The sequence below is a fragment of the Pan paniscus genome, chromosome 8 (assembly GCF_029289425.2).
Source record: "Pan paniscus chromosome 8, NHGRI_mPanPan1-v2.0_pri, whole genome shotgun sequence".
Lineage (NCBI taxonomy): Eukaryota > Metazoa > Chordata > Mammalia > Primates > Hominidae > Pan > Pan paniscus.
The window spans coordinates 107,184,239-107,195,079 of record NC_073257.2 but is presented as its reverse complement, the minus strand read 5'-3'; the positions used below and the strand labels follow the sequence as shown (position 1 = coordinate 107,195,079).

The 10,841-nt window shown below is 45.8% G+C and overlaps 1 protein-coding gene across 1 annotated transcript in view; it reads left to right on the top strand.

Annotated features, from left to right (window-relative positions):
* The first annotated feature begins 432 nt into the window (after positions 1-432).
* PDLIM1 (PDZ and LIM domain 1) overlaps positions 433-10,841 on the top strand; it is a 53,475-nt gene continuing 43,066 nt past the window's right edge. The window contains exon 1 of the mRNA XM_034931136.3: positions 433-713. Within this exon, the coding sequence (XP_034787027.1) occupies positions 618-713 (96 nt within the window). The 5' untranslated portion in view covers positions 433-617. The remainder of the gene's footprint in view (positions 714-10,841) is intronic.

Genomic DNA, 10,841 nt, shown 5'->3' with positions numbered 1-10,841 from the left:
ACTCAGTTACTTCATCTGTAAAATGGGACTAAACGTCCCGGTTGCCTCAGCATCAAATGAGATCGTTCGAAAGCACCTTTTAAACATCATTACCGATTACAAAAAGCAAATGGGAAGTCGGAGCCGACCTCAGAGGGCTGACTTGGCACAGCACTTCAAATTTCTCGTTTTACAAAGCACGAGGCGCGAGTTTGTCTCGCTGTCGGGACCTGCTTCCCTCTCACCTAGCACCCGCCCCGGGCCCGAGAGCCGCGGTGCGGCCGTGCGTACAGGAGGGAGGGAGGCGGTGTGGGGCCCCGGGCAGAGCTGCTGAGAGCCCCGGCCCCGCATCTGACTCGCGCTCTCTCGGCGGGACTCCGGGCCGGGGCCCCCAGGCCGGCGCGCAGGGCGGGGAGCGGCTGCGGGCGGGAGGACGGGCGGGGCGGCGGGCGGCGACGCGGCCTGGGCGGAGCCGCCCCCGCCCTGGCCCTCGCGGTTGCCCTGCCCCCGCCAGCCCCAGGCTCCCCGGGCCCGCGCCGCGCCGCTCTTTCTCCGACAGCCGCCGGGGGTGCCCTGCAAGCTGTTCCGCGCGTCCTGCCCGTCTGTCCCCGCGGGTCGTCGCCCGCCACAGCCGCGCCATGACCACCCAGCAGATAGTCCTCCAGGGCCCGGGGCCGTGGGGCTTCCGCCTCGTGGGCGGCAAGGACTTCGAGCAGCCTCTCGCCATTTCCCGGGTAAGAGCAGCTGGGACGTGCGTGGAAGCGGGGCGCTATGGGAGGTGATACGCGGAGACTGGGGCCCCGCGGGCGCGGTCGGGGACGGAGTCGGAACCGCAGTCGGGCGCGTCCAGGTGCGCTGTTAGTTGAGCGCTCTCCGCGCGCCCGGGCCCCGCCGCTCCCCGCCGCCCCTTCGCGGAGGCTGCGCTCCCGGGCTGGCCGGCCCGCCGCGGGCGCGCTCCGTGTCCGCCAGAAAAAAAGAAGGCAGTTTTCGTTCTTTGGCCCCGGAAGCGCGGCGGGGCGGGTGTTAGTTCTTTGTCAACCAGCGAGGGGACGAGGGTCCCCGCAGATCCCGCGCGCTGGGAGATGGCACTTCTCCCTTCTTCCCAGATCGCAGTGCAGCCGAACGCAACAGGAAAGACCTGGAAAGTGAGGTGGGGTGGGTGGGAAGTTTACTGGGGTGGGGGGCAAGTGGGATTAACCTAAAAAAACAACCGAAACACGCTCTTTGGACTTGACCCACGGCCGAGGCTCCCCCCTCGAATGCCTTTTGGAGAATGTGCTGGATTCGGGAAATAAACACAACAAACAAACTCAAGTAAACCCTCTTGGTCATTCTTCTCCCCTCTGCAGAACGTGGCCCCGCCGTCATTCTTCCTAGCATTCCCAGATTATCTCTTTCCCCTCCCCGCACCAGCCCTTTTTTCTCAGGCATGAGTAGATACTGCGATGGGGTGTCCACGTGGGGTGGGGTTGAGGTGCTTGAAATCTTAGAGGGGCTTCGGATCTTTAGAAGGACTCACGTTGAATCAGGGGCCACCAGAACCATTGCCCCCCTAATAAAGTGAAACCCCCAGGGAGACCCAGACTCAGTGTTCAGAGGTCTGGGCTTTGGCCATTTAATCTGGCCAAACACAGGTTGATGTCCCACTAAGAGATGTCACGTTCAGTGCTTGGGCACCAAGAAGAGACTCAGTAAGTACCTCGAATGAGGAAAGGGAGAAAAAGAAGTCCCCTTTCTCCCCACCCATGGCCACTCCTTGCCTGTAGGCGGCACATTCCATTCTTGGGCTCATCTGCCTGCTGAAGCTGCCCTTCAGCTTGTCTCCCAGACTTTCTAAACATCCTTCTTTTTCACTTGGGGTTGGGGGAAGGGTGGAGAAGAAAGGGAAATATCCTTATGGATCCTTTTGACTCAAGCTCCTGCGTCCAGCAGCTGAAGGAGTTTGGTGGGAGGTGCAGGAGAAGAATTGGTGGCCTCCTCTTGACTTGTCTGCCAGCCACAGTCCTACCCATGCTTCTTTCCCGGTTGGCCTGGCCCAGTGAGGAGGTCTTCTCTATCTCACCCCCCTAAAAGAGTAGGCGGGCCAGTTTTGGGGCCTTATCTTCCACCTGTTTGCCTCGTCCCACAGAGACCTCTGATTATTCTCAAAGGTACACACTGCCTTTCCAGCCAGCAGCCTAATTCCTCAAGCGCAGGAACTGTGCCTTCCCCAGAATCGTCCCCGAGCTTGGTAGCAGACCTGTACCTGGCCGGGCTGGGTAAATCCTTGCAGGCTTATTAATAAATGCTTGTCCAGGGAGGACATTGTGTCTGCACATTTCAACTCGCTTACCTCATAGTCCATTTGTCCCTGTTCTTTGTGTCTATAATTAACCTGTCAGCCCTCTCCACTTCTGAGATTTATATATGACATGAAACCCTTTTTTAAGTAGTGGAGGATGTATTGGCAATCTGTTAAAAGGGCAGTTACTGCCTTTCACTTTAGCTGCTTTTAAAAGTCTTAATGCATTAGTGAATGATGGAATGGGGTGGAAAACACCACACTGTGAATTCATTGGTTTTTACCTTCATGTATTCACTCATTTATTATTTATATTATTTATTTATGGCGTGTGCACGTGTTTAATGAGCACGTATCATATTCCAGAAACTGTGCAAACGCCTCAGAAATGAGAGGGCACAGCTCCATTCTCAAGGTGTTCATGGTCTAGTGAGGGAAGCTAATCTTTATAATGCCCTTGGCAGGTGCTTTAATTGAAAAGTGGAAGTGACTCAGAAGAGGTAACATTTTCATGCTGACAATAATTTATTTGTTTCTCTTCAGCTCCTTATTAATACATGGAAAAATTGTGAGCCTGTTCACCTCATGGGAATGGGAAAGTCATTGTCATAAAGGGACCCTGGTGTGGCCATCTGAGATCTGGTGCTGGTCCAGTGTCTTCTTGCTTGAGCTGTACCTGGGGTGAATCTTCCATTGTCTGAGGCTACTTAAAAAAAAAAAAAAAAACCTCTGCAGTGGGGATAGCACCAGCCCTTGGCTGTGAGTTAAGGTATGTGAGAGTGCTCCGTAAATAGTGATAGTGAGGAAATGTGAGCACTGACAAAGAGCTGTACACACTTTCTGATTGGTAGGTATGCTACATTATTTATCATCCTGGGCAATTTGCTGGTATAGTTTTGTATATGATAGACTTTGAGTCTCCACACCAAAGCAAACCATAAAATTAGGCTGGGAGAGGAGTGCCTTTTATTTAAATAACCATGTTTGCTTTCTCTTGCATGAATTATTGTGGTATTGGCTCCAGTCTTGCTAAACTGCTAAAGCTTCTTAATATAATGCTAATCTTATGTACTTGCAATTTTTTTATTTTTTAACTTATTTTTTATTGTGGAATAAAAAATCATAAAATACAAATGCACAGCAAATGATTGTAAAGCAAGCATCTGTATAATCACTACCCAAGTCAAGAAATAGAATATTGCAGCACCCAAAAGTTCCCTAAATGTAACGCTATCCTGACCTATGGTAATCCCTTCCTTGCTTTTCTTCATAGTTTTACCACCTAAATTAGGTATCCCAAATACCATAGCTTAATTTTGCCTGTTTCTGAACAGACTCATACAGAACACGTGTGTGTGTGTGTGAACAGCTTCTTTAGCTCCTTAATGTTTTCATCTAGTATCGTTATCAACTTAAAATTTCAACCCAGGTTTCCAACTTTAAGTGGACATAGGCTAGCTTCTTTTACCCACATTCTCGTTTAGTGCTCTTGCCTTGTGTTCCCTGATGATCCAGCCACACATTTGCCACTGTTCTCTGATATTTTTTTCTGTCAGTTCCTGCTTCAAATCAACACTTGCCCATTTCCTTGAGGTATTTTTTTAATTAAAAAAATTTTCCATGTTAATTTCTCATTCCCTCTAGTTACTTTCAAGGGAAGCCTTCAGAGAAATACCCAGGCCAACATTGCAACTCAGTTTATGTTGACTGTTTTTCTCTCCCAGCAACTGATAAAAGACAGGAAAGGGTGAGGCCAAGATCAAGGGATGCCCTTAGTTGGAGGAGTTGCTCATTTGTCTCTGGAGTCCTGGGGAACCCTTTGCTAAGAGCTGAGCGGTTTTGTGGCAGATGCTTATGCTTTTTCTCAAGTATCCCAAGGGATGCTTAATAATGGTTACTGTGGCCAGAGGGTCATTTCTGATTTTTAAGAGTGGTATTTCCGGATTCAGATCGATTTTAAATCATGTCGTAAAGATTGAAAGAGAAGGGTTTGTCTGTCAGATTATGAAAAGCAGGAAATGTCCAAAAAGGGTCATTATGTTTTAATGGCCATTGTGCTGCATGCCCTTGGTCTGTGAAATTGATACCTGGGAAATATTAGCGACTTCAGCTGCTCACAGCTGACTTAAGGAGAGAGGGGGAAGAGGACAAACCAAAGAGAATGACATGTAAGTGAATGCCTGAGCCCATACTACATTATCACCCTCTGACCAGATAGTCTCCCCTCCCTAAACTCCTGATGCCAACCTTGCTGGTTTGTTTGAGGAGGCAAGAGGGAAGAACAATGGCTTTAGGGTATTGCAGCCAGGTAGATGACTGAGAGGAGAGTGTCATCTAAGCATCTGGGTCATATTCTCCTAGGCCGACCAGGACTGGGAAAAGCACCAAGGAATTGCCGTGTACTGGGATCAGGATAGGACTGGCACATTCTTAGGCCATGCCTTAACTCTTGCTCCACAGAGGAGAGGAAAGCTAGCATTCTTTGCCTTTTGCAAACAGAAAAGCTCAGGTGCTCACAGGTTAGGTAATTTGGTTGAATTTACATAATTTCTCACTGGCTGACTTACTACTCAACTTCCTTGTAAAGGATAGGGTAGAGACTGGAGCAAAAGTGGTTGTGTCAGAAAACTAACTTTTAAAGGATTATTTCGCTTCCAGTAGGTCTCAGAGGAAAGCCTGGGGGAAGCTTCCAGGACTTTAATTGAGGGCCTGGTACAATGTCCAGGGCAGGGACTCAAGCTGAGCTCTAGTCCGGAGCACCTTGGTGGGTGATCCTGGGAAAATCATATGTCTTCTCCTGGGTTCAGTTCCCTGTAAAGATAAAATAAAATAATATTCCCTGTAAAGATAAAATAAAATAATAAGCAAGCAAACCCAGAGGTTTTCATACCCTTTGAATATGAGAGCTACCTTTTTTTTTGTTTTGAGACGGTGTCGCTCTGTTGCCCAGGCTAGAGTTCAGTGGCGTGATCTCGGCTCACTGCAACCTCCACCCACTGGGTTCAAGCGATTCTTGTGCCTCAGCCTCCTGAGTAGCTGGGATCACAGGCATGAGCCACCACATGTGGCTAATTTTTGTATTTTTAGTAGAGATGGGGTTTCGCCATGTTGGCCAGGCTTGTCTCAAACTCCTGGCCTCAAGTGACCTGCCCACCTTAGCCTCCCAAAGTGCTGGGATTACAGGCATGAGCCAAGAGCCCACTTTTTTATTGTTAGAGTGTCCTAGTCTCTCATGGCATTAGTTGTACCTTCAAACATAAGTTGATTTAGAAAACACTGTGAATTCAGGAATGTTTCAGATGTATTTGTCTTCTGTTAATCACAGCAGCATCCATTTACATTTGAAAGATTTGTGTGAGAAATATTTATTTGATCTGCTTGCAGTAATAACCATAGTTAAAACATATATAGGACTTTTAATATGCCAGGCACCATTCTAAGACCATAATATATTCAGTGATCTTCACACGTATTTTGTGAGGTAGGATTAAGATCCCCATTTTACAGATGAGGGAACTGAGGCATGGAGACCTTAAGTACACTGCCTGCATCGTATAGCAGTGAGTGGTAGAGCTGGAGTTTGTCTGGGGAGTCCGGCTTCCAAGCCTGTAGTCTTAATCTCTATGCCATAGTAATATATTAATAGCAGCTAACATTTTTTGAGTGCCTGCTCTGTGCTAAGCGTGCACTTACATTATCTTCTTCTGTATTCCCCACAACCCATGACAGAGGGACACAGAACACAAAGTCAGACAATTGCAGAGCTGGGAAGTGAAGCCAGGCAGACTCACTTCCAGGCCAGCTTTAACCACTATATTCTGCCTCCTAATAAGCCATAACTGTCAATATTTCATTGCTAATGGTGTTAACCCAGCACACAGCTCTGAAAAGTGCTAAGGGTGGTGCAGGCTTCAACATGAGGGATAAGACACTCCTGGGCTCCACACCCTGGAGCCTCTCATTCTTCTGAGGTTGGTTGGGGTGGCTCTCCAGTTGCCTTGTGGCCTCAGCTCAGAGCACCTCAGAAAGCAGCACCTCCCTTCCCTGTCCCTCCTGAAAAACTGAAAGTCATGGCCCCACCTGGGAGAATTTACAGTCCAGTTATGAGGTTCCATGCCCACTTGGACAGTGAAGAACAAGAGCAGAGGAATGGAAGGACTGGCTAGAGAAAGACCTGCTTGTGGGGGATAGGAGGGCATTCGGGAATGGTTCTTGTGGTAGATGAAGATGACCAGGCAGTGAACAGTTCCACCTTGCGGTAGCCAAGCTAAGTCCAAAACCGAATATACCCATGAAACCTAAGACAAAAAGGGTAATTCCTGTATGGCTGTTAGCACCCTGTGTGATTATTGATACTCTTGTTAGCCACATCCTGGGCAAATTGGGCTGCTCATCTGTGGCTGAGTTCTGTGGTGCACTTTCCCATATGTAATACACTGTCTCCTTGGTAAATGCCATAAATACTAAAAATGATTTTCTGAAGAACACAGCGGTCTTGTAGGAGGCCAGATTCCTTACTGAACACTCAGGGACTAATTTTTATAGACATGACCATTCATATCAAGTAAGACAATAAGAACATAGATAGGACCTAGTTTAGATAAAGATATTGAAAATGCATACAGAGGCTGGGCTTGGTGGCTTATGTCTGTAATCCCAGCACTTTGGGAGGCCAAGGTGGGTGAATCACCTGAGGTCAGGAGTTTGAGGCCAGCCTGGCCAACATGGTGAAACCCTGTCTCTACTAAAAATTCAAAAATTAGCCGGGCGTAGTGGCAGGCACCTGTAGTCCCAGCTACTCAAGAGGCTGAGGCAGGAGAATTGCTCTAACTTGGGAGGCGGAGGTTGCAGTGAGTTGAAATCACACCGCTGCACTCCAGCCTGAGTAACAAGAGCGAAACTCCATCTAAAAAAAAAAAAAAGCATACAGATAGATTAAATATGGTTGATGCAGCAAATAGTTTGCACCCATTTCTTTAAAAAAATATAAAAAATACTTATGCTTCTGAAGTTGAGCATACCCATACCATATAACCCAACAGTTCTCCTAGTTAAATAGTCAATAGAAACTGGGTCCACATGAGTGCTAAAGGACAAGTTTGAGAATTTTCCAAGCAACACTATTCATAATAGCCCCAAATTTGAAACGATTCACATGTCTAACAGCAATAGAATAGATAAGTAGTGGGTGTAATTATATGGTATAAAACATCACAGCAACAAGAATGAAGAAATTACAACTATGCACAGTGACATGGAGGAGACACACACACACACACTGAGAGAAAAAGGCCATACCTAAGAGTAAAGAGTAAATACTGTGTGATTCCAGTTACATAAAATTAGACAGAATTAATCTACAGTGTTAGCAGTCAGGATCATGGCAGACCTTTGCCAGAAGGTCAGTGACGGAAGGCGGGCACAGGGAGGTTTAGCAGTTCAGGTAATGTCCTCTTCTTTATCCCATGCTGTTTCCTTGGGTGTGCTCTGTATGTGAGAATTCAATCAGCTGTATCGTTACCATTTGTGCTGTATACATGTCATCCTTCAGTAAAGGTTACACAGAAGCCCGCGTAATTGTTTAAAAGATCGGACAATATAAACCTACAGAAAGCATAAGGTAAAAGGCTTCCCCAGTCTTACTTTACAGAGGTAAACACAGTGCACAGCTGGCTGCAAACCTTTCCAGACTTTTTCCGTACACGTAGCATTTCTAAAACCAAATTACTATATCTCAGTGAACTATTGGGACTTCATTGCTTTGTGCTTTCTGCCTTATTTTTACTGTAACAAATCAAGAATTAAAGACATCTTAATGTCAAGGGAAAAATACATTTTTGATATCTGCTAGATCTAGTTCAAACCTTATCTTGTCCATTTACTAGCTTGTATGTTCTCGGACAGGTTAACCCCTGAAAATTCAGTGTCCTCATTTGCAATGTGGGAATAATAGCGCTTGTCTTCAAAGGTTGTGGTGAGGATTAAGATGATATATAGAGAGAGCCCAGTGGTACTATTAAACTATTAAATATTAAAATATTAATGGTAGCTACTATATATTGAGTGTTTATTACGTGCCAGGCATTGTTCTGAACTCTTTACAAATGCAGTCTCATTTAAGCCTTCCAGCAACCTGATGAGGTTGATGCATTATAAATTTCATTTGATAAATGAAGATACTGAGTCAGAGAGAGCAATTCCCTCAAGGTTTAGTGAGTGTTTAGGCTTTGGGTTATGGGTGGTAGCTGTTGGAGCTATTTAAAAGCACGTAGGGTTCATAGGAGCTTGTTTGGAAACTTTTGAGGAACTCGACGACTTCTTGACGGAGTCTCGCTCTGTCGCCTGGGCTGGAGTGCAGTGGCATGATCTCGGCTCATTGCAACCTCCATCTCCTGGGTTCAAGTGATCCTCCCACCTCAGCCTCCCAAGTAGCTGGGATTACAAGCATGCGCCATCACACCTGGCTAATTTTTGTATTTTTAGTAGAGATGGGGTTTCACCATGTTGGTGAACAGGCTGGCCTTGAACTCCTGACTTCAAGTGATCCACCCATCTCGGCCTCCCAAAGTGCTGGGATTACCGGCATGAGCCACCACGCCTGGCCTCGATGACTTCTTAAGAATTTAGTCAGGGTATTCTATTTGGCTACCTGTTTTATTATATTCCTGTCTGAGAAATGGTGGTCGGTCTTTCAGACTGAGAGAGCAGCACATCTCTTTGAACTGTCACCCCTTAGCACTAATAACTTCTTTTTGCACCATGCATAGTGTGAAGCTGGATTAAGGTGCAACTTATCTACAAGCATCTACCCTATTTTATTGCCTCATTTCCCTGAGAAAATGGTTATAGACTAACCAAGAAAATTTTAAAACAGTGTTATGTTTTCAGGTCACCCTGTGTAAATGCATATAGCTTCTGCAGCCATAATGTGGCTGTGAAGTCTGTGCCACAGCCTCGGCTCACAAACATACTGAGTCAGAAGATTCTGACTAAAGAGAGTTCAAATTCCACATCTAAATGGCATCCTACAGAGCTGGGTCCTGCTTTATCCCCAGTTTAGAATCTGTTAAATTTGTACCCAAATACCTTGACACAACTGTTAAATCAGCGGAGATTATGCTTAAAGGCATGTAGCATTGCGATTGAACTTGAATCACATTTCTTTATCCCAGTTGTGTATAATTATTACTATCGTTATTTAGGCTGTCTCTTTCACTTACTTGCAGGCTTGTCTTAGGCTTGTCTTTCACTTACTTACACATTTACAATATTTAAAACACAAGAACACATATAAGATTTAACAAAAAATTGGAACATAGAAGAGGAAAGAGAGAGAAGTGCCAAGAACTTTAAATCAGTTGGTTCTGTAATTGCACACTACATTTAGCTGTGAGTTTTCTGGCCAAGGGAAAATAGGACCCACGTCGAGTTATTTAGATATCTTGTTTGGAGTTATTATACTTCTACTGGTTGGACGCAGTGGCTCATGCCTGTGAAACTAGCACTTTGGAAGGCCGAGGTGTGAGGATTGCTTGAGGCCAGGAGTTCAAGACCACCTTGGCCAACACAGTGAGACCCCATCTCTATTTTAAAAAAACAACAAAATTACTTATGCAATGCTTCATTTGCATAGCATTTTCAGGGGTGTTAACCAACATTACAGGGGCTGTATTTTTTTGTTTGTTTTTTGTTTGAGACAGCATCCTGCTGTATTGCCCAAGCTGGAGTGTAGTGGTGCTATCATAGCTAACTGCAGCCTCCACTTCCTCCCAGTTTAAGCGATCCTTCCACCTCAGTCTCCTTGAGTAGCTGGGACTACATGCCTGGCTAATTTTAAATTTCTTGTTCAGACAGGGTCCCACTATGTTGCCCAGACTAGTTTCAAGATCCTGGGCTTGAGCAGTCTTCCTGCTGTGGCCTCCCAAAGTACTGGGATTATAGGCATGAGCCATCCCTGCCTGGCCTATTTTTTTTTTTTAAGTCTGTTTTGGTAAGAGATAGAGAAATACTATTCTAATGGATATTCCTTTCAAGGGCTTTCTATGTATTTTATAGGAGTATAAGTTCTGCCCTTGAAGGTGTTTCTGGAGGAGCTGAGATTTTAGGGTCTAATTACTTTTTGTCTACCTGATGACTTTAACTTCATTCAGGGAGAGAGTTTAAGGGGAAAAGATAGTCATAGTCATCATCTCTCTTGGTGTTTCCAAACCTGATGAGCATTAACATTTTCTGGGAAGCTTTAAAAAGGTATGGGTTCTTGGGTTTCACTGTATAGGCTGTCTTTGGTGGATCTGAGATGGGTTGTGGAGCTCTATCTATATTTTGAATCCCTGCCCCCATGGGATCTGATGACCAACCTGTTTGAAAACCATTGCCTCATCCTTGCAAATATCACAGTTGGCTGAGTATTGGTGAGTGGGGTTGATTTCTGGCCTGAGGTTTAGAGCCAACTCCAAGGGGCAAGGTTAACAATGTTCCATAAAGAGTCAGGAAATTGACCTGTAGTCCTGTCCACAAATAAACCTTCTGAATAGACACGGTTTTTCCCTCAAGAAAAAGAAAAAAATAAAACAAAGCAAAA